Below are 25042 nucleotides of genomic sequence, written 5' to 3'. Positions count from 1 at the left end.
GAACATTATGTTCTGTAAGAAAAACATACTCCTTCATGTAGAGAAGGGGTGTCCAAACTACGGGCCGTGGGCCATTTGCGGCCCGTTTCCTTTTTTGGAGCCGCCCGCGAGGTATTTTAGAAATAGAATGAAAGTTGGCCCGCTGTTAAACAGGTTTTTATAATGTGAGATTCAAAGTTTGAACGCTAGGTGTCAGAAACGGGCCAACGAGTCTAAAAGCGGAGAGAGTGCGCATTTCTAGCACAGAAAAACGGGCCAAAGAGTCTAAAAGTGGAGAGGGTGCACATTTCTAGCACAGAAAAACGGGCCAAAGAGTCTAAAAGTGGAGAGGGTGCACATTTCTAGCGCAGAAAAATGGGGCAAAAGAGTCTAAAAGTGGAGAGGGTGCACATTTCTAGCGCAGAAAAATGGGGCAAAAGAGTCTAAAAGCGGAGAGGGTGCACATTTCTAGCACAGAAAATCGGGCCAAAGAGTCTAAAGGCGGAGAGGGTGCACATTTCTAGCGCAGAAAAATGGGGCAAAAGAGTCTAAAAGCGGAGAGGGTACGCATTTCTAGCGCAGAAAATCAGGCCAAAGAGTCTAAAAGCAGAGAGGGTGCACATTTCTAGCGCAGAAAAATGAGCCAAAGAGTCCAAAAGCGGAGAGAGTGCGCATTTCTAGCGCAGAAAAATGGGCCAAAGAGTCTAAAAGTGGAGGGAGTGCGCATTTCTAGCGCAGAAAAACAGGGCAAAAGAGTCTAAAAGTGGAGGGGTGTGCATTTCTAGCGCAGAAAAACGGGCCAAAGAGTCTAAAAGTGGAGAGGGTGCACAGTTATAGCGCAGAAACACGGGCCAAAGAGTCTAAAAGCGGAGAGGGTGCACATTTCTAGCGCAGAAAAACGAGCCAAAGAGTCTAAAAGCGGAGAGAGTGCGCATTTCTAGCGCAGAAAAACGGACCAAAGAGTCTAAAAGTGGAGAGGGTGCGCAGTTATAGTGCAGAAAAACGGGCCAAAGAGTCTAAAAGTTGGCGTAATTAAGGAGTTTCATATTAAGAGACATCATGAAATTAAACATCAATTTGAAAAATCTTAGTTTACACAACACTGTCAAAGATAAAGATAGTAAGTCAAGTAAAATGGTGTGTAAATGAAATAATCAGGAAAATGTATTATTTAAAGTGGTATATTTCATTATTTGTTTTATTACAGAGTCTGTGGCCCGTGACTTCAAATATATTTCTCCTTCTGGCCCCCAACAAAAAATTTTGTACACCCCTGATGTAGAGGTATGTCAGGACAAGCACACATATGTGAAATTCTGAAAAACTGGTGAACCTTGAGGTCTAATTGACCTTTTACCCTTTCCACCAAATTCTCTCGGTCTCTCTCTCTCTCTCTCTCTCTCTCTCGTGACACTTACCTCCAGGGCCTCCATCAGATGCTCTCCTCTGGAGATGTTGGGGATGTGGATGGTGGTGCTGAAGGAGTCCAGCATGCCCATCTCCTGCATCACGTCCTTACGGCTGGTGGTGCCCAAAATCAGCAGCTTGCGACCCTGAAGAACAAAGAAACACACACACAGATAATTCTGATCATATAAGCCTTTCATATGAATAACCATATATCAATAATTTCTCTCCTTTTGAAGAAATCAGTTATTTTCTTTACTAATTTTGTAATTTTTCCCCTTCATTTTCTCCCATCCATTGTATATCCTCCATCACTAGTGATGCCTCAACACCAGAAGGGTTAAGAAGACTAGCACACGCCTCCTCCAACACATATGAAGTCAGACTCCGCCTCTTTTTGAGCTGATGCTGATGCTGTAGCATTGCCGAGTAGCATCACAGCGCTAACGCTCGGACGAAAGCACAGCAACTCGGTTCTGATACATCAGCTCACAGATGCAGCCTTGTGCTGATCCACATCACCCTAGGAGTGATGAGGGGAAAGAGCGCCATCTACTGTACCCACCCAGAGAGAGAGCAAGGCCAACTGTGCTCTCTCAGGGCTCCAGCAGCTGATAGCAAGATGCATGACCAGGATTTGAACCAATGATCTCTCAATTCCCCTACTACTGTAAGTTATTTTATATTAAGAACCTTCATAAATGAGGAAAAAATCATTCAAATTGGCTGATATATGTTTTATCTTTGGAAGGAATCCAATATATTCTATTCTATCCAAAGCAACTGAACTGAGGTGCAGTGAAGGTTTTGATTCAATGGTCCTGAGTTTCCTAAGGACAATGAGTAATAGTAAGTTTCTTTGATTTTACCAAATTGAAAACCTCTGAAATATAATCAAGAGGAAGATGGATGATCACAAGCCGTCAAACCACCAAACTGAACTGCTTGAATTTTTGCACCAGGAGTAAAGCAGCATAAAGTTATCCAAAAGCAGTGTGTAAGACTGGTGGAGGAGAACATGATGCCAAGATGCATGAAATAAAAACTGTGATTAAAAACCAGGGGTTTTCCACCAAATATTGATTTCTGAACTTATATTTCTTAAAACTTTATGAATATGATCTTGTTTTCTTTGCACTATTTGCACATTTTCAGAACTTGGGAGAAAAGTTGTCTGTAGTTTATAGAATAAAACGAGAATCTGTCTGAAAATGGCTGTAGAAACTTTCGACTGGAATTCTCACCATCTTGTTTTTTAGTCAGTTGATTGTAATGTATGTTACGGGCAGTGTCTCCACATGAGGGCAAAACGTTTAACATTTTAAACAAATGAAGTATCACGGTGCAGAGAAGTAGCAATGTAACGTCCTCATTTGTGGACGCAGGGACTGAGCACTACCTTAACGCATTTCACTTTCACTATCTGCCTATTCCAGGTGAGTTAATGAGTTAGTGAGTTAGTGAGTTAGTGAGCGTGCTCAGTGCTGAGATTCTGACGACGACCTTCCAGAACGTTCCCATAAGCCATGCTCCTGGCCAGTGGTCGACGCAGCGAGGGCGAGGAGGTGGGCCATTCCCAGAGGCCCCGGCGAGCAGAGGGGATTATGGGTCGCCCTCCTGTGGCGCGGGGGTTTGTGCCAGTGCATGTAGATGAGGTGCCACACAGGCGGCGGGCCTGCCAGGGTCCCCACTCTCTCACAGGGCCTTTCACTCCTGCCTCTCCTGATGGTGGACTCCCCGCTGGGCTCACACACAGACCCGGTCCAGAGCAACAGACCCGCTGCCATTCAGCACCGCAGCACAAAAACAGCACACCACAAACAAAATACCAACAACACACAACACACACACACTCACACACACCAGAGCCTGTGTGCAGGAAACTACAACACCAACCGCTCTACCACAACACAGCTACACAACCTTACAGCTCTACATGCACAGAAATTACATGTAATTACAGAAATTACACTACGGAAAATATCTGATAGTGAGCTATTGACAATAAACTACAATAAACCCCAAAAAAAAGGCCTTGTCCTGTACACTCTACATAACAGAGGTACTTTTTTGTACTCAAAGGTACACTCTTCATAATTGTATTGGTTTTTACAGAGTCAGATTTGTTCCCTCTAAAGATAGTCATTCCGAAAAGCAATAAGTACAGATTTATACCATTTAATCAGCCAAAAGGTACATTTAGTATTCTGTATCACTGTACTAAAAACAATACATATTTTAATCGCACATTTTTCAGTTTCACATATTTAGTTGATGATGTAATCTTTATAATCTTTGGCACACAAAAAACATGGGTACAAAAAAGGACTTTCACTAAAAGGTACTTTTTTGTACCTCAATATAAGGTACAGCCCCAGCGACAAGCTTTGCACTATTTTAAGTACAAATCTGTAGTCATAAATAATATATTATACAGCAAAATCCACAGTTAATCCTGCAAAAACAGACACAGTGCTATTGGCTGCTCTCTTATATCAGCTTTCTCACCATTAAATTTTAATTCATATTCTACAGGATCTCTCCCACAGGATTAATTTGTTGTTTAATTCTAAATAAATAGAAAATCACAGTGTAACTGAATACCCCTGTAGATAAAGCTTTTGTACTGTCTCATCCAAATATTTTGACTGCTGTGTGCCACCACAGCGGCATTTAAGGAAATTTATAAGGAATCATTTATAATTTTTTTATTAGTTATTTATGTAAAGAAAAGTGCATATTTAAGAAAGCTAAGTAAATAGCAAGCTACTTACACGTAATGCTGTAGCTCGAGCAGCTTGAGTATTGTTTTGACCCCCCCCCAAACTATTGTTTTTACCTCTTTTGTGGGGGAGGTACAGGTTAAAAATTAAGAGAGCACTTCAGTTTCTAAATCGTTTTTTTCTGATTTTGCTATTTATAGGTATATGCTTGAGTAAAATGAACATTGTTGTTTTATTCTATAAACTACAGACAACATTTCTCCCAAATTCCAAATAAAAATATTGTAATTTAGAGAACTTATTTGCAGAAAATAAGAAATAGCTTAAATAATAAAAAAGATCTCAAATAATGCAAAGAAAACAAGTTCATATTCATAAAGTTTCAAGAGTTCAGAAATCAATATTTGGTGGAATAACCCTGGTTGGTTTTTAATCACAGTTTATTTTTATGCATCTTGGCATCATGTTCTCCTCCACCAGTCTTACACACTGCTTTTGGATAACTTTATGCTGCTTTACTCCTGGTGCAAAAATTCAAGCAGTTCAGTTTGGCTTAATGGCTTGTGATCATCCAACCACAGCACAGAACTGAACAGGTCCTGAGGAGAGGGTCTGCTGCCCCCTGTCTGTAAGGGCCTGTTCTACAGTACTAGAGGTGTTAGTTTGTGTGTGTGTTTGTGTGTGTGTGTGTGAGTGTGTATACACTCACGCGAGGAGGGGTCTTCTTCAGAAGCACCAGTAGAGCTTGAAGAACTGAGTTTGAGAAGCGAGGTCCAATGGGAACAAAGTCTACGGAGGAAATATGAAGCAACAGTTAAGATTACAGAGCAACATACATCAGAAAACATTGTTAACTATCTTTTTAGTTTATTTTGCTATTTAAGTTGCCAGCAATCCGTATTATGTCGCACAGGCAATGGTGTAAAATTACTTGATTTATTACAGATAATAGGAATATTTACCAGCATCTTGAAAAATCTCCAATAATTAGATTACCATTTCAGATATACACAAACAGGGGGGTATCAGCTAGTGGTTTGTCTCACGTAGCTTGTTTTAACACAGTAAACATGCAGACTACAGTCTGATATACTCACCTCTGAATGGCTAAAGAGCTAGTGCTGCTACAGCAGTACTTGCCCCCAATATACCCGCCTCTACAGTCTAATATACCGGACTCTGAACTGCGAAAGAGCTAGTGCTTGATGCGGTTAGCGGGTAATGCTAATACTGCTCCAGCAGTGCTAGCCGGGGTTAGCAGCAGGCTACAATCTGATGTACTCACCTTTGAGTGCCATAAGAGCTAGCGATTAACAGGTAATGCTAATACTGCTCCACCATTAGTGCTGGAGAAACTTCACTGAAACTCCTGTATAACTCTGTACTTCAGCTGAGAGTCTTTACTGCTCTTTAATACCTGACTGGTCATACAAATTCATTCTATGATTTTTGGGAAAATTTAAGGATTTTAAGTGCACCTTATAATGTGAAAATACTGTGTACATGGACTCACCCAGAAGTCGTTCAATATCGTCCACCAACACGCAGCTCAGCTGGGACTTGTAGGCATCATCAAAAATCTACACAGATAAAAAAGAATAGCTGTTAGAGACTCTGTGATGGACCTGTAAAATTAAGTTAAAGGGTCTTTTTCTGAGGTTTTATCACCTTCTTGATGGCTTGGCACTTGGCGATCTCAGAGAAGCCGATCATCTTGTCTGGAGAGCAGATTTTGATGAAGGGGAACTCTGAGTCCTCTGCAATTTTAGCTGCTAGCGCTGTTTTTCCACAGTGTGGAGGCCCTGCAGGAGCAGCAGATCTGTGTGTTAATACTATATATATATATATATATATATATATATATATATATATATATATATATATATATATATATATATATATAGATAGATAGATAGATAGATAGATAGATAGATAGATAGATAGATAGATAGATAGATAGATAGATAGATAGATAGATAGATAGATAGATAGATAGATAGATAGATAGATAGATAGATAGATAGATAGATAGATAGAGAGGGAGCGAGGATAGATAGATAGATAGATAGATAGATAGATAGATAGATAGATAGATAGATAGATAGATAGATAGATAGATAGATAGATAGATAGATAGAGAGGGAGCGAGGATAGATAGATAGATAGATAGATAGATAGATAGATAGATAGATAGATAGATAGATAGATAGATAGATAGATAGATAGATAGATAGATAGATAGATAGATAGATAGATAGATAGATAGATAGATAGATAGAGAGGGAGCGAGGATAGATAGATAGATGGATGGATGGATGGATGGATGGATGGATGGATGGATGGATGGATGGATGGATGGATGGATGGATGGATGGATGGATGGATGGATGGATGGATGGATGGATTATTCTTTGTAAGGTTTAAAGATTTTCTTTTGTTTCTGCTGAATATTAGAACCTGTTAAAACTATAATGTATATTTTGTAGTAGTTTATTCTTGAACTTGAAATCCCCTAATATTTTGAGCACACCTTAAATTCAGTGTTTTTTCATTATGATCTAAATGTTCTGTATTGTATAAAAACATAAAACATATAATTTTTTTTTTTAAACATTAAAAAAAAACATTAGCACAAAAACATATTTAAAAAAATAATTAAAAGACATTTTAAAATGTTATTACAAATAATAAACTATTATAAAATAAAAGAATTACATACTTGTGTTTTACGATATATATATATATATATTTTAAAAATGTTGGTAACTGTGAAGATGTTCTGTTTGTGTGTTAGTGAGACCTACCCTCCAGTAACACGGTTACCAGTGGTGTGCGTTCACTGTTTTTAGTCTGCTGCACCAGCAGCTCTCCGTTCTCCAGTATATCCGTCACAGCGTTACTCCACTTCACTATTCCGTTCAGGATATAACTGGAGTAATCTTCCTGATTGGTGCCGAACGCCTGAACACAGAAAAAGCATGACTCTAACTGAAAACTCTCTATTCGCTTATTTTTTTATTGCAAATATATTATTGCATTAAATAAACATTTGTTTATTAATTTAACTTATACACTAAATATTATGTAACTGGAAATGGCAAAAAACACTTTCATTGCTCTGACGAATTCGACTAAATACATTATACTAAACAAGTAGTAGTGCAGTGTTAGATGTTTAAATAGCAGAGCTGAGGTAAGTTTATGAATAAAACCACACTATTGAGGTTTATATACAACTGGAATGAAACTGCGAAAGATTTACATTTATGACTAAAACTGCATTACGTAAGTAAACATAAAACTAGAATTGCACTATTGAGGTGAATTCATGATATAAAATGCATTACCTTTTTAAATGTATGATTAGAATAGCACTACTGAGGTGAACTTGTGACTGGAATGGCAATGCTGAGGTCAATTTATGACTAAAACTGCACTACTGAGGTGAATTTATGATGGGAAAGGAACTGGTAAATTTATAACTAAAATTGCATTATCAAGTAAATATATAATAAGAATAGCACTACTGAGGTGAATTTATAATTGAGGTAAATATACGATTGGAATAGAACTGCTGAGGTAAAAATATGACCAAAACTGCATTAATTAAGTAAATTTATGATTAGAATAGCAAACTTGAGTTGAATTTATGATTTGAAATGGCATGCTAAGGTAAATATATGATTGGAATGGAGCCTCTGAGATACATTTACGACTAAAATTGCATTACTTACATAAATATATGATTAGAATAGCACTACTGAGGTGAATTTTTGATTGGAATGGAACTGCTGAGGTAAATTTATGAATGAAATTGCACCACTAAGGTAAATATATGATTGGGAAGAAACTGCTGAGGTACATTTTTGACTGAAACTGCATTACTTAAGAAAATATATGATATAATATGAATGGAATAGCACTATTGAGGTACATTTATTGATAAAGCTGCATCACTAACGTAAATATATGATATTATATGATTGAAATGGCACTAGTATAATTATTATAACTAGGTAATTATTTGAGTAAAACTGCTAAAATTAAATAAATGTATAACTAGACTGCTGAGTTAAATGGGCCTTGATGCTGAGTCTGCTGGAATTATTATATTATATACATATTATACATATATGATATATGATATATATATATATATATATGTATATATTTTTTTTTCAATATACATAAATTAAATTGTAGTTCTGTATATGTGTTTTTGTTTGAAAAATAAGACAGATTATAATCAGTGTCCTGTAATCACTATGTTAGTAAATATATGAGTGACTGAATGAAGCAGGACTTACAGGTTTGATGTCGTTATTCAGCGACGCCCAGAAATCACTTCTGCTGACCTGCAGCTCCTGGGCCTTTTCAGTGTCCACCTCCACCTTAGTGCTGGCCTGAACACACACACACACACACACACACACACACACACACACATTACTCATCTCTAACATGATAAAGAAAGGTCAGTGAGGGAGAGAGTTAATGCCTCCCCACCTGTATAAGCTCTTGTCAATATGTTTCAACACCATCAAATATCGGACACCAGTGAATAGGCCAAGTCACTTCTCTCTCTCTCTCTGTGTGTTTTAAACACACACACACACACACACACACACCTCACTATAGCTGTGTGTGTGACAGCCTGTGCCAAACATACCACACCTCAATAAATGAAAACTCAGGTCGCAGTAAAGTGGCAGTGTGGACTGTATAAGTGTGTAAGAATAAACACCTAGAGTTTAGATTCTCTGCCCAAACCCAACCCGGGCTCTGTTTTTTAGAGCTATTTTTATTTTATATAAAGCTATGGTGTAATAATCACAATGTAATAAAGTAAAAAATCAAACTGTTTGGGGAAAAAAAAAAAAAAAAAAAAGTTGCACAAGTTAGATTGTCATCAGTGAGCACTGCGCACACATAAGGTTGTCCGAGAGTAACTTTATTGTTGTTTTATGTGTTTTGCACTAAGGCTATAAGCTTTTAAATTGTTAAACATTGTTAATTATATTAGAGTAGACTAGGGGTGGGCGATATGGCTTTAAAATAATATCATGATATTTCAGGCTATGTTTGCGATAACGATATACTTGGCGATATAGGAAAACTAAAATAATTAATTCATTTCAGGAATATAGTATAATAGTATAATCATAATGTGGCAAAATAAATAATATAGCATAAAATAATATAATGCAGCAAAAAATATTGCAGAATATTTAGTGCATGCATATAAACTGCAAACTAAAACAATTATACAATAAATACACCTAAAGCTTCACAGTGAATAATAGACCACTTTTAAGACAGAACAGCCCTATTATCACGATATGGATTTTTAATATCATGATATTTCTGTGTCATAATATATTGTATACGATATAATATTGCCCACCCCTAGAGTAGACAAAAGTAATTGTAAATTATACCGCAGTTACTTCCGACCCTGCAATGTGATTGGCTGAGAGGTGTTCTATGAGTGCCGTTATCAGCCGGTAATGCACTATAACTAACTGAAGCTCTCCATGTATTACTCCGCCACATACAGGTAACCTAGCAATGATGCAGCAGCGCTTACAAACCAAACAGCACAGCTACAAACAGAACAGAGCAGCAATGGAACTATTTTAACTGCTGGAGTTTTTATATATAAAAACTATAAAACATATCCTATTTTCCCCTCCTCTTTAACTCTAAATCTTTCAGTAAACAGCGATAATGGAACTGTGGTATAATCACAATAATACACTCGAGGTTCGTGCTGTAACGTGTAATATTGGCTTGTATTGTGTTGACAGACAGTTCTGGTGGAAACAGGAGAGTTGAGGTGCACATTGAATTCTGCTGTGATTTGATCAGCCGTGGTTTTATGTTTTTTGGATACAATCCGGGTTAGCACTCGAACATCCCTTTCAGACAGCTTCCTCTTACAGCGTCCACAGTTAATCCTGTTGGATGTGGTTGATCGTTCTTGGTGGTATGCTGACATTACCCTGGATACCGTGGCTCTTTGCTGATCTACGACCGTCGACCGCAGCACAGCAGTGCCAATATTACACGTTATAGCACGAACCTAGAGTGTATTATTGCTACATTATTATTATATTTCTGTTCTTGGTCTATTTCAGTTTAATGAGTGTGCAGTGCGTAGCTGTATTGTTGTTTTGTGTGTTTTGCTTTTACTAAGGCTATATGTTTAAAATAAATTAAAAAAACATTTGTTCAGAAAGTATTTTGTTTTTTTTAAACATTGTTAATTATATTAAAGTAGATGGGGAGGTCGGTTCTTAATAAACATTTTTCTTAAAAAAATAACAGGCCTATGCTTCTTCAGTGTTGCAATGTTAATTAACATCATTCTGAACAGATTTAGCTTTTTTTTTAAAAAGCTCAGTTTTACTGCTGTACTAAAAATGTCTTAAATTAAATTGGGATCGGGCTCACAAAAACAGGGTTGGCTAAAGCTCGGGCCGGGTCGGGCTGGATTTTTTGGGCCCGATCTAAGCTCTGTAAAACACCCCAACAAGAAATAAAGAGAAAGAAAGATGCAACAGGTAGAGAAAACATGAAAAGAAAAATCAGACACAGATAAAGTGACAGAGCAGTGAGAGTGAGGGTATTGATTTCAGTAGAGGAATGTGGAGCATCATATTGTTAACAGGGCCTGAAAGCATTTATGGTAGTTCATCTTTTAACACCTATAGAAAGACAAGAGGGGACCAGGTAAAGCATCAGACTCAGTAAGGAAAAAAAGTAAGACGAGCCCATCGTACATACAAAACATATCACTGCCTTAGAGAACGAACTAAAATGCATTACTTTTGTAAATATATAAATAGAATAGCACTATTAAGGTGAATTTATGATTAGAATGGCAATGCTGAGGTAAATTTTTGCCTTAAACTGCACTACTAAGGTAAATATATGATTATAATAGCACGATTGAGGTAAATTTATGATTGGAATGGCACTGCTGAGGTAAATGTATGACTAAAACTGCACTACTAAGATTAATATATATAATTGGAATGAAACTGCTGAGGTAAATTTATGAACAAAAAAAAAACTGTCCACCTCCACCTGGGTGCTGGCCTGAACACCCTCTCGCACAGACACTGATGTTTTAAGTCAGATTACGTAGATTAAGTGTTTTTATCATTGGAAAAAACAAGTCAATGTCTTAGAAAATATTTGTTATATTGAAATATTAAAGAGACATACCTTAATAATTACACCATAAGTGAGAATAGATATTAATGGGCAATAGATCTTTGTTTAAAAAGAGATCTCACCAGAATGAGCCGTTTAATGGCTCTGTCACTTTTATACAGATAAACTGCTGCTAGTCTTAACACATGTTTATGCTGAGTTTTTACCACACATTAGTGTTAGCTTGTGCTAAATGCTCAAATACAATAGAAAAACAAAACTCACTATTTGATAGTTCTTTAATCTCCCTCATCTACTAACCTGCCACAGACAGTAGGTATAGATCCCTCCATCAGAAGAAGTCTTGCTGGATAATCCAGTTGTGTACTGTCCAAGGTTCTCAAACAGCAGACCGAAATGTCTGATAATACAACAGATCTATAGGGTTTGGACAATGAAGCTGAAACACCTGGTTTTAGACCACAATAATTTATTATGGTGACGGACAGTTCTGGTGGAAACAGGAGAGTTGAGGTGCACATTGAATTCTGCTTGATTTGATCAGCCGTGATTTTATGTTTTTTGGATACAATCCGGGTTAGCACCCGAACATCCCTTTCAGACAGCTTCCTCTTACAGCGTCCACAGTTAATCCTGTTGGATGTGGTTGGTGCTTCTTGGTGGTATGCTGACGTTACCCTGGATACCATGGCTCTAGATGCATCACAATGACTTGCTGTCTCGGTCACAGATGCTCCAGCAAGACGTGCACCAACAAGGTGTTTCAGTTTCATTGTCCAAACCCTGTAGTGGGTGGGGCTCTGGTGGGGGTTCTCATAATCTGGATTAGAACATTATTCAAATATTCACTGTATACCTGTAACTCTACCTCTTCACTACTTTACAACTGATGCTCTCAAAATTTAACATTAAGAGACAAGAAATTAAAATAATTGTAAAACTCCTGAAGAGTTCAGCACAGCTGTTAGTTAAAAGTCTATGCCAGAGGTGCTACTCACAATATGCAAAATATGCAGAAGTACACTCAGAATATGCAAATCATTCAGTCAATACTATCATCCCTCCACCCCCCAGTGACGTCCAATCATCTGCATCTGACTGCTATCAGAGGCACGCTGTTCAGCCCAATCAGCTCTCCCTTCTGCTACGCCCCTAAACCCATACATCACTCCTCCCATTTTTTTTTTTTTTTTTTAATTTCAAAAGGGTGGAGTCAGCTAAAATCACGGTGTGTTCAAACTTTGGATTGGTACTGTATGTAATTATAATTATAATGTATTTGTACTAATAACCAGTAGGCTTATAATCTTGAATGATCTAAAGCAGAATAAGACCGGGGGCAGTTCTGACCTTGATGTGACGGTTCATGGCGGTGGACTGAGCTGCTCGCACCAGCCCCTCGAGCTCCGCCCCACTGTAGTTCTTCGTCTCCACAGCCAGCTCCTTAATGTCCACGTCTGTGCCCAGCATATTGGACTGCCTCATCCTGGCTGTGTGAATATTCAGGATCTGAACACGACCCGACTCATCCGGCAGACCTGAACACCAGAGGAGAAGAGTGAGGATTAATCTTCACAGAATTTCAGGGCTTATTAATATTCTATGTGTTGAACTCCTGTATAACTAAACATACAATACAAAACATACAATGTATAAACATACAATAAATACAATTATGCATTTCTTTGTAATTAGATATGCAGATGCTTAATGTTTTTTTGGGGTACTCACAAAGCATATTATGATCTTTATTATAGCCTTATTTATCTGTATCTTTCATATTGTAATATAGTTTGAGTGAGTACATTTTGTACTAGTATATAATAAAATTTAGTTCAGAAAAAATACAAAATACAGATTTTTTTCGGTAAATTTTTCGGATTGCAACGCATTCAGAATCTTGAGGTGTGTTGGGAAATAAGAAAGCAATAAATATGCAGAGCCGTAACCCTTCAGCACCAGGACCCATTCTTTTAATTAATCATGGGTGTGTTTATTTTGGGCGTAACATAAAATAAACTAATCAGTGTGTCAGTTGTCATTGCCTTTAAGAAGCAGGTGAGCTCTGACTTTGGGGTGTTCGTATCTTAACAGTGTGGCGCTTTTGTGAGTCTCAGCAGATATAGGATACTGAGCTGCTAGTTCACACTGTGAAGATACACCAGCAGCTCATTAAAGGGAACAGAAATGTTATTTTATTCTTTATTCTGTTTATTGTTGCTGTAAACGCTGGATGCATTGCTGTGCATTTATGTGTGTGTAACGAGCAGGGGTGCATACGTGCTGCATGGCTAAGATATAACTGGACAGCTGACTGTTGACTGTTGTCAGGATTTTAATCAGTCAGTGGCGCAACTGTATTTCACCTGAACACACCTTACTTCCAGACCACCTTGTCCATCAGTGTAGATACATTCCTAAACTCTGACGCTATTTTAACAGCGCCGGTGCAAGGTGTGAAAATAGGCTTTTTACAGGGTGCAAGATAGCAACGAGCACCACAACGTGCCTTGTGCAGGGTGTAAGATAGAGCCCTGAGTCTTCTAAAATGAGTCAAAATGTGCTGCACAGAAACAGAAGTAATGTCACCCTAAATAAAACCACAGATCTTACCAATCTCCATCTTGACCTCCAGTCTTCCAGGCCTCAGGAGAGCTTCATCTATCAGGTCTGGTCTATTAGTCATACCTGAAACACAGAGAGATTACAGATTAATCAATTACTAAATAATAAAAATGAACAAAGAGCATCTTACTCTGCACAGGCTGTTAAAATTCACTCATTATCACCTCAGCAAACATGCTGTGCCTACCTATAACCAGGATGTTGTTGAGCTGCTCCACACCATCAATCTTAGACAGTAACTGGTTCACCACGGTGTCATGAACCCCGGTGCTGCCCGCCATGCTCCCTCTCTGCTTACAGATGGCATCAATCTCATCAAAAATGATGATGTGTAGTCCGCTATTGACTCCCAGCTTCAAACAAATGTGAAACGGAGACACATTTCAGTCAGAACAGTAAGTAAGTAGGTAGGTAGGTAATTAGATAAGTAGGTATGTAGGTCAGTATTTAGGTTAGTAGATATAGAGATAGGTAAGTAATTAGGTAGGTAGGTAGATAAGTAAGTAGGTAGGTATGTAGGTAAGTAGATAGGTAAGTAGGTAGGTAGGTATGTAGATAGGTAATTAGGTAATTAGGTAGGTGGATAGGTAGGTAAGTAGGTAGGTAATTAGGTAGGTAATTAGGTAAGTAGGTAGGTAGGTAAGTAGGTATGTAATTAGGTAAGTAGATAGGTAGAAATGTAGGTAAATAGGTATGTAGGTAGATAGGTAGGTAGGTAAGTAGGTAGATAATTAGGTAAGTAGGTAGGTAGATAGGTAGGTAAGTGGGTAGGTAGGTAGGTAAATAGATAAGTAGGTAGGTAGATAGGTAGGTAAGTAAGTAAGTATGTAGGTAGGTAGGTAGGTAGGTAAATAGGTAGGTAGGTAAGTAGGTAGGTAGGTAGGTAGGTATGTAATTAGGTAAGTAGATAGGTAGATATGTAGGTAAATAGGTATGTAGGTAGATAGGTAGGTAAGTAGGTAGATAATTAGGTAAGTAGGTAGATAGGTAGGTAGGTAGGTAGGTAGGTAGGTAAGTAAGTAGGTGGGTAGGTAGGTAGGTAATTAGGTAAGTAGGTAGGTAGATAGATAGGTAGGTAAGTGGGTAGGTAGGTAGGTAAGTAGGTAGGTAGATAGATAGGTAGGTAAGTGGGTAGGTAGGTAGGTAAGTAGGTATGTAGATAGGTAATTAGGTAAGTAGGTAGGTGGATAGGTAGGTAAGTAGGTAGGTAATTAGGTAAGTAGGTAGGTAAGTAGGTAGGTAGGTAGATGGGTAGGTAAGTGGGTAGGTAGGTAGGTAAGTAGGTAGGTAGATAGATAGGTAGGTAAGTGGGTAGGTAGGTAGGTAAGTAGGTATGTAGATAGGTAATTAGGTAAATAGGTAGGTAGATAGGTAGGTAAGTAGGTAGGTAATTAGGTAAGTAGGTAGGTAAGTAGGTAGGTAGGTAGATGGGTAGGTAGGTAGATAAGTAGGTATGTAATTAGGTAAGTAGATAGGTAGATATGTAGGTAAATAGGTATGTAGGTAGATAATTAGGTAAGTAGGTAGGTAGGTAAGTGGGTAGGTAATTAGGTAAGTAGGTAGGTAGGTGGGTAGGTAGGTAATTAGGTAAGTAGATAGGTAGGTAGGTAGGTAGGTAATTAGGTAAGTAGGTAGGTAAGTAGGTAGGTGGGTAGGTAGGTAAGTGGGTAGGTAAGTAGATAGGTTGGTTAGTAGGTAGGTAGGTAATTAGGTAAGTAGATTGGTAGATAGGTAGATAAGTAGGAAGGTAGGTAGGTAGGTAGATATTTAATTAGGTAAGTAGATAGGTAGGTAAATTGTTAGGTAGGTAGGTAGGTAGGTAAGTACATAGGTGGATAGGTAATTACGTAAGTAGATAGGTAGGTAAGTAAGTAGGTATAGTGGTATCAATATTAGTATCTAGAGAAACTGCACTATAAATTAAGAGCTACTTCAGCAAAAATGATACCTGAGTGGCTAATGTCAGGTATCACTACTAATCCTGCACAAGCGGTCTATGGTCACGTTAGCGCGAGGCTATGCTAAGTTTTATCAGTTGTATCGGTGGCCGTGGCCGAGTCTTAACATTTCACACAGATGCAGGTTTGTGTGTAGTGTGTGGAGGTCAGGGGCGCAGTGTGGCCTCCCGCGACTCCGGGTGAGGGCACAGAGATAACACACACTCTCATTAGGAGGTGAGGAGTGAGCCCGTCACTGTCACACACACACTTATTTACCCAGCCTGCACCACTGCCCTTACTGCCCACACCCAGCACACTAACGATCCACAGCCACCGCTGTACTCTACTGCTGCTAAACAAAAAACGTGTTAAACAAACCAGAATATGTTTTATATTTTACATTCTTAGATTAGACAGTTTTGCTCATCTTCTGCTGGATTTTCTCAGTCAGCTTTATGAGGTAGAGTCACCTGGAATTCAGGCTTTCAGTTAACAGCTGTGCTGAACTCATCAAGAGTTAATTACTTGAGTTTCTTGTCTCTTAATAAAGTGTTCGAGAGCATCAGTTAAAGTAAAGTAGTGAAGAGGTAGAGTTACAGGTATACAGTGAATAGTGAATATTTGAGTAATGTTCTAATCCAGATTATGAGAAGCAAGAACTACTGTACTCAACTAAATAAAGAAAACATGACTTTAAGGAAAAAATAAGGTAAATCAGACCGAAAAAGAAGAATTTTAAGAATTGTGAGAGTATCCTCAAGACCATCAAAAACGTTATGATGATGAAACTGGCCCTCACTAGGACCTACCCAATAAAAGAAAAGCAAAATGTTCCTCTGTTGTACAGGATAAGTTCATCAGAGTTACCAGCCTCAGAAAACACAAGTTAACAAACAGCTCCCCAGATAAGAGCACCTAAATTATTTTCATGAATTTGAAACTATCCTGAAGCACAGTCACAAAGACCATCAAAAAAAGGACCAAACCCAATCTGACATTTTCATAAATACTTTGATTAATGTCTATTTTCCAACTGCTAAGTGTTTTAAATTTCAGTAGCATCAAAGGAACAAAAAAGGTCTAACGCGCTGCCACTATGATCGGGAGATCATTGGTCCGAATCCCGGTCATGCAGCTTGCCATCAGCTCCCTGAGAGAGTCCTGAGAGAGCACAATTGTCCTTGCTCTATCTGCGTGGGTACAGTAGAAGGCGCTCTTTCCCCTCATCACTCCTAGGGTGATGTGGATCAGCACAAGGCTGCGTCTGTGAGCTGATGTATCAGAACCGTGTCGCTGCGCTTTCCTCCGAGCGTTAGCACTGTGATGCTACTCTGTGATGCTGCATCAGCAGCAGTTCAAAAAGAGGCGGAGTCTGACTTCACATGTGTTGTGGCATCACTAGTGATGAGGGATATACAGCTGACTTACAGTTACATGAGTGGAACAATTGGCCACATAAATTGGGGAGAAAATTAGAAAAAAGAATTTGATTTGTGACTTTTTAAACACTAGCGCAAGTTTTTTGTTTTTTTTTTACGAGAAAACTGTACATGACGCTCACAGTACAATACATCCATGTACTGAGCTCTGATTACTCAACTAGGCTGAAAATGTTTTTTTCAGTTCTAAATGTTTTTTTATATTTAATTTCAGGGCATCTTAAAGTCTCTGGCCCCCAGCCACGCCCACAACAAACAGTCTGTGGGCGTGTGAGCGTGGCCTGAGGTTTTATTTATGTGTATGTGTATGCACAGGCTCTCTGTCTCTCTCTCTCTCACCCTCTTCTGCTCGTCCTCTGCATCAGCAAACAGTTTCCTGATGTTGGCCTCTGACTCTCCCACATACTTGTTGAGGATCTCAGGACCGTTGACCACTTTTGGCTCTCTGGCGTTCAGCATCTTCCCAATCTGACGGGCCATCAGCGTCTTCCCGCAGCCAGGAGGACCGAACAGCAGGATGCCTTTAACATGCTTCCCGCCTGCGGAGAGAGAGAGAGAGAGAGAGAGAGAGAGAGAGAGAGAGAGAGAGAGAGAAAGAGATGTTAACTCTGAACAGTTTGGAAAACAGCCATCTGTACTGAGTAAAATCTGAACAGAAAATACAGCATTAAAGAAATGTCAGATTCGACTGGGGTCCAGGAGGCCAATGTCCACATACGAATGGTTTCACAAGAATGTGTGTGTGTGTGTGTGTGTGTGTGTGTGTGTGTGTTAGAGCTGTGTACTGGCAAGAACTTGGCAATATGATACACATCAGGATACAGGGGTTACGATTCAATATATATTGCTATTGTTTATAATGTTTAAATTTCCTTTTTCTCTTTTATTTTATTTCAAATTGTTCCCATTATTATTGTTCCTTCCGTTCAAAGCCAATTGTGCTCTCCCAGGGCACCAGCAGCTGACGACAAGCTGCATGACCAGGATTCGAACCAGCGATCTTCAGCGAGCGGCAATCTTTACATCTAAACTAACAATTTGTTTTGCGAGACTTATGCACAGGTGACCAAAACAAATGTTTGGATCATTATGACGGCAAACGGCAGCGTAGTTTCATGTTACGTTCAGGCAACACCTTGACACGATGCTGAAGATTTGGTCATGGGTTGCCAGGTCTGTATAGATCATTTTAATGTAATGCTCTGATTAGAACATTACTCAAATATTCACTATTCACTGTATACCTGTAACTCTACCTCTTCACTACTTTACTTTAACTGATGCTCTCAAACACTTTATTAAGAGACAAGAAATAAAAAAAATAACTTTTAATGAGTTCAGCACAGCTGTTATGTTAAAGCCTGAATTCCAGGTAATTTCCTAGTTTAATCAGATTAATCACAAACTGATAATAATCTGTAACTAACCACACTTGTTCTTATTAAAAGGACAGAGAACCAGAGTGTGTCATAAATATGCTTAGGTGCTGCATTAGTTTATGTATGAACTAATAAATAAGCAAGTGAAATACCACCAGAGCGAGATTTGAGTGGTCTATTTGCTCCATGTGCTTCATGTTTATTCCTCCCCAAAGCTCACTATCTGGGTCGGATGTCCCCTCTGTCACTGTGTTGTCCATGTTGGGAGTCTTGGGTGGGACGAGGCACATTACAGCAAAGTTGAGGATACTGTACATACATATCATTACTACAAAAACAGCCTAAAATATCATGATGTTATTCTCAGCCCATATCACCCACCCCTACTGTGTGTGTGTGGTAGTAGGGAAGGGGGCTGAATTGATTGAGTCATTCTGAACTGCAGACAGTGTCCTGTTTCTGGACGTCGGCAGCTGCTAGCTGTTAGCATTTGCCATTTGCAGAGAGCAGGCGGGCAGCCGATAAGCGCCGGGCCAGAGATGAGAATCAGCACGGCCATTTACACCTGCTGACAGACGCTGCTTTAGAGAGAGCGGCGCTGCCCACAACCCCTCACTACCTGACCTTTCAGGTGACGTGGAGCTTTAGTTTTACCTGAAACTGAGCGTTCTCATGCAGCTCCTCGCTACTCACACACACACACATACACACACACTCTCTCAGCACCTGGGCTCCCTAACACACCCCAATTAGGAGCTCACCTTTGCGCTATCAGGGCCCGCCATCTCATTAGAGCAGGCAGCTGCCAGAGCCAGGGGCCAACTCCCACAGCCATAACAGCCCACAAAAGGTCATCTCTCACACACACACACACACACGTCAGTCGGTGTGTGGCAGCGCGATGCCCTTTAGGGTTGGTGATTTGTAAGAGGAGATGTGAGACAGATGAGTTGAGAATTTCTCGGAATGTAAACGTCAGTGAACACGTGTAGACAAACTAATTATCACACAGCACTGCTGAGGCCAGGCTTTAAACTAACGGCCATTAGCATAAAGAGACAGGCTAATTTGTGTCGCTCGTACCTGTAAACAGGAGACCAATATTCCTTTCTAAATGTGGATTTCTAAAATTAAACTGTGTATACCCCTAAAAAGAACACCTACCTTTTGAGAAACAAATTAGAAATTTTAATGAGGTGTGTCAGCACGAGCTGGGTATCGAAATTCATTACCAAAAAGGCACCGACTGAAATGCCTTGGTACTACCAAGTAGCGAAAGGTCTAAAGAACCTGTAAAGAGCCTGTTTTCAAAACTTTGCATGAAACGCGCATAAATATGCAAAACGCGGAGAGAGCATGTAGCGTGGTAAAAAAACAAAAAACAAAGCTAATGGCGCCCTGGCGTACAAAAGCAGAGAATTTGCAAGGAAATGTAGATCATTCACATTGTCCACACACTGCAACTGTGCTAAAATCTCTCTCTCTCTCAACCACTCTCTCTCTCTCTCTCTCAACCACTTGCTCTCTCTCATTCACTCTCTCTGTCTCTCTCTCTCTCTCTCAGAACGAGATTACTCATGTCAGCTGATAATGTCAGAATAATTTTTGCTTTTTGTATTTTTTTGTTGTAATTTAGAAAAAGGTTTAGAAAAAAAAGTACATATTGTGTATCGGTACCGAATTCAAGGTATTCAAGGTATTCAAGGTATGGGTATCGAAAAATTTCAAATGATACCCAGCTCTAGTGGCTGCCCTTCTTTGACTCTATTAAAAAAAGACTCCTTTGACCAGACCGACTGACTTTGGGCGTTTTCACACCTGTAGTTGTGAAAGGTTCTATGATCTAGTTTATTTGGAGAGTTTCTCCCTCTGTTTGATTTGGTTTCACACAGGTATAAAAACCTAAATGCACCAAAATGCGCACACATAAACCACGCAAGCACATCTTCTCCTCTGATTGGTCAGAACTGTCTGGTGCGTGAGTAAGAAAGTAAATATAATGAGAAGACTCTGTGTTCCAGTGTGTATATATGTGTATCTGTGCGGTGTGAAGATGCTTTAAATGCTTAAAAAGTTGCTACTGCACAGTGTTTTAAATGAGACCACGCTCTTAGTGTGTAAACAGCATGGAGCAGCAGTAGAGCGTTTGTTCATAACAGTATATTATCTGGCTGATATATTAGATTAAACTGAGACTTATCAGCAGTTTAGCTCCATTACAAAGAAGTATATTTAATAGCTGGGTCTGATCAAGACCAGATCACGTTCTCAACACAAGCATTGAATTGAGCTAAAAAAATAATAACATTAAATTGATTCTAAATGAATTGTGTGGGTTAATGCTTGAACACTGACAGCCCTGGTAAATGTTATAAATAAATAATTAAAATAAATTAAATAAATGAAACTAATAAAAAGATACACTTCAGAGAGAGGGCACTTTCGTTTTTACAGCCTTCCTTCCATCCTCTGCTGCTCATTAACAGTAATTGAAGAGGAGCAGAGCAGCGATGCTCAGCATTTCAGACGCCGCTGTTTATTTTGGCCGGCCCAGTTCTCCCAGCTACTGGCCGTACAGGAGCGTGAGTCATACTGGCCACGGCCTGCCTTAACTCTGCCTCTCCCAGCCCATACACCGAGAGGATGTGGTCAAAGAAAAACACAGAGCACGAGCCAGGAAACGAGAGAAAGTGAGAGACATACAGTGAGTTCCAGAGAGAGAGAGATGCGCATTAGTGGAGAGCGAGAGAGTGATAGAGTGGTGGTGAGAATTTGTTTATGTAAGACAGACGGAGTGAGAAAGCAAAATAGCGGCTCTTAAAAATCAAGACGTTCATTATAAAAGACAGAGACGGCTAATGCCAATAATAATGGCTTAAAGCGGCAGTGCGCATTATTTAGTTTCTAAACTGAAAGCAGAAGTATTTCTGAGTGGAGAAGAATATGGATAAAATAAAGTGTTTAATGGTGTCAGTGGGCTTCTTCTGGCCACGTCACGCATCTTTACGTACTTACGTCACACGTACAGCCTCTAAAAGAAGATCCGGCTCAGTTTTACTGAACGCGAGCGGCTGGTGGAGCAATGGAGACTTCAGAAGAGGAAACTCAGAGCTCAGTAGATCATTCACTCGTAGTAAAACCAAAGAAACGAAGGAGTGAAGTTTCTGACTGAATTCTCTCTCCCCTCTCTCTCTCTGATTAAACATAACCTGGAATCGGATTCATCCGCTCTGAAAGGAGACCGCATCACACCCGCCCAGTTTAAAATGATTCTTCTTCCGCATGCTCGGTGCAATTACCCATTCTCACCAGAGAGGCACTAACTCCCCTAAATGCCCAAATTTACGGACATTAGCTTTTAAGCTTTTTAAGTCTTTTATATAAAAAAAAAGAAAAAAAGAAAGTATAAAGTATATATTTTTTTATATCCCAGTATTTTGTCAAAACCTTCTAAAATATGAGAATTTACCTTCGTCTAATCGTTTTACAGTGGTTTGTAAAAGTTTGGGCACCCCTGATAATTGTTTGGATCAGCAATTTCAGTTAAATATATCGGTACCACTTTAAAATAAGACTACCTTTATAAAGGGTTTTTTAAATGGTTTACAATTAGTTTATTAATGGTTACTAATTAGGTGGTAAATGTCTTAAAAATCATTAATAATCAGTTATAACACACACGTAGAAAGGGCAACAATGACCTGTTGTTTGCCAAATAGTGAACCCACAGCCATCTATATTGTTGCCCTTTCTATGTATGTGTTATAACTGATTATTAATGATTTTTAAGGCATTTACAACCTAATTAATACCATTAATAAACCATTAGTAACCATTAACAAACTAATTGTAAACCATTTATAAACCCTTTATAAAGGTAGTCTTATTTTAAAGTGGTACCAATATATCATATAGCATAAAAAAACACAGTGATATTTGAGAAGTGAAATGAAGTTTATGGGATTTACTTAAACTTCATTTCACTCAAATATCATTGTGTTCGTCTGCTATATGATATATTTAAATGAAATTATGCTGATCTGAACAACCAATGATTTATAACTAAAGGAAAATCATAACAATTATCAGGAGGTGACCAAACGTTTTCATACCACTGTAGAGACTGTTGAGATGTATACGCTTTAAGACCTACCCATCTGCTCCACTAAATCCGGAGGGAAGACTCTGGAAGCGAAGGCTCGGCGGAAGATATCGGAGAACTCTTTATCCAGACCTCCGATTCCCATCCGCTCGAAATTCCAGTCAGGGTTAATGATGGACTGCCGAGCTCCACGAGTCTTAGATTTACCTGAAGAAATCAGAAATAAAATCAGAATTTTAAGTTAATACAAAATATACTAGTTTCCAGTAGATGTGTTTAACAAGGTGTGAAAAGTATCTCTATTCATTACTCTGTAGGTAGAAGTATAGAAACTAGGGTTTAATAAAATACTTCTGTAGAAGTTGAAGTATCAACTCAAGCTTTTTACTCTTTAAGTAAAAGAGTAAAAGTACTGATCTCAAAACTACTTAAAGTATAAAAGTGGCACCACAGAGTCCTATAGTACACTACCCCACACATTTTTCTAAAAGCCATTATGACTATAAATATTAAAATATTAAAATGTTAATGTTGATAATATAATCAGGGATTTTGCACTAGGCTGTTCCCTAGTGTTTCAGCTGCATATATGCTGATTGTAAATGAATGTATTTATTTTAGTAGAATGTAAATATATTAAAGAAGTTTAGTTGGACTGGAGTTTGTCTGGAGTTCTCTTGAGTCTCTGCACGGATCATCTTCATACTAGACTACATACATCTTCTATGTTCTTGCTGGAGTGTGAGTGTGTGTGTGTGTGAGTGGGAGAGGGGGGGGGGTATATATTCACAGTATAAAACCAATAGGGAGTGGGAATGGTATATGTTTATACTTCTCTACATCCAATCACAATCAGATTCACTCTATCTGGATGGAGAGATTTATCTGGATAGGGGTTTTATTGAATGATGAGAAGCCGGAATGAAAACCAGCTGAAATGAAATAGGAGTAACGAGACTGTTTTTATTAAAATATAAGGAGGAGAAAGTTCAGATAATTGTGTGAAAATTTAAAAAAAAATTGACTCCAGTAAAGTATAGATAACCAACGTTTCCACTTTAACTTTATTTTTTTTTATGTCAACATGAATAACATGATCTACTCCATTAATTCCATCAGCAGCTCACCTAATTTACCATAATAATATTTGATTTACTAAACCAGCTGCTTATATGATGATAACTATATTAAAAGCTTCTCCAATCTTTTTCAAATTTTTTACAGGTGTGTAATTTTTTTTCTAACTTTTTACATAAAAGTGTGCACAGTACTTTTAATATTAATAGAGCTTTCTATAAAAGTTACTTAAATGTCATGAAAGTCAAACCTAAATGATGTATTAGGGCTGCCATCTTGTGGCAGAGTTTAGTATATTTTAGTATATTAGTATATTTTTAAATACAGCTCTGAACAAAAAAAAGGCAAATTAAAAACCTCTGGAATATAATCAAGAGGAAGATGGATGATCACAAACCATCAAACCACCAAACTGAACTGTTTGAATTTTTGCACCAGGAGTAAAGCAGCATAAAGTTATCCAAAAGCAGTGTGTAAGACTGGTGGAGGAGAACATGATGCCAAGATGCATGAAAATAAACTGTGATTAAAAACCACCAGGGTTATTCCACCAAATATTGATTATTTCTGAACTCTTAAAACTTTATTAATATGAACTTGTTTTCTTTGCATCATTTGAGGACTGAAATCTCTGCATCTTTTTTTTTTGTTATTTCAGCCATTTCTCATTTTCTGTAAATAAATGCTCTAAATGACAATATTTTTATTTGGAATTTGGGAGAAATGTTGTCATAGAGTCACAGTTTATAGAATAAAACAACAATGTTCATTTTTGTCTGGGTGTACACAGTGCAGTGTGTTCATATGATATATATATGTATATATACTAACCGATCAGGTTGATTGTAGAGCTTTCTGCTTTCTCAAAAATCACCTGACTGTTTCCATGCAACAACCCAATGTCAATCTGCAAAACAAGAAAGAAAAAATAAGGTACAAAATTAGTCCCTACAATAACTTTACTCTAGTAACTCCAGCGTTCTTAAGCACTGCCACTATAATCAGATGATTGCTGGTTTGAATCCCGGTCATGCAGCTCGCCATCAGCTGCCGGACCCCGGAGAGAGACTGAATTTAATCTAGCAGTGCTATTCCAGTCATAAATGTACCTCAGTAGTGCAACTCACATGTAATTATGCTGTGGCTGGGTTATAGTTACGCTATCATTACTATTCTAGTCAAGTCAATTAAT

The 25042-nt window shown here is 38.5% G+C and overlaps 1 protein-coding gene across 1 annotated transcript in view; it reads right to left on the bottom strand.

Annotated features, from left to right (window-relative positions):
• Nucleotides 1-25042, bottom strand: part of nsfb (N-ethylmaleimide-sensitive factor b) — a 48011-nt gene that overhangs the window by 12618 nt on the left and 10351 nt on the right. Inside the window, exons 7-18 of the mRNA XM_049464644.1 lie at nt 24682-24757; nt 22825-22980; nt 17632-17831; nt 14101-14266; nt 13902-13976; nt 12639-12826; nt 8417-8512; nt 6914-7070; nt 5778-5911; nt 5623-5689; nt 4819-4898; nt 1398-1532 (exon numbers count right to left, since the gene is read on the bottom strand). Coding sequence (XP_049320601.1) covers nt 1398-1532; nt 4819-4898; nt 5623-5689; nt 5778-5911; nt 6914-7070; nt 8417-8512; nt 12639-12826; nt 13902-13976; nt 14101-14266; nt 17632-17831; nt 22825-22980; nt 24682-24757 — 1530 coding nt within the window. The remainder of the gene's footprint in view (nt 1-1397; nt 1533-4818; nt 4899-5622; nt 5690-5777; nt 5912-6913; nt 7071-8416; nt 8513-12638; nt 12827-13901; nt 13977-14100; nt 14267-17631; nt 17832-22824; nt 22981-24681; nt 24758-25042) is intronic.

This window comes from Astyanax mexicanus, chromosome 15, assembly GCF_023375975.1.
Source record: "Astyanax mexicanus isolate ESR-SI-001 chromosome 15, AstMex3_surface, whole genome shotgun sequence".
Classification (NCBI taxonomy): Eukaryota; Metazoa; Chordata; class Actinopteri; order Characiformes; family Acestrorhamphidae; genus Astyanax; species Astyanax mexicanus.
The sequence above is the reverse complement of the archived record's forward strand: the minus strand, read 5'-3'. Positions and strand labels throughout refer to the sequence as shown.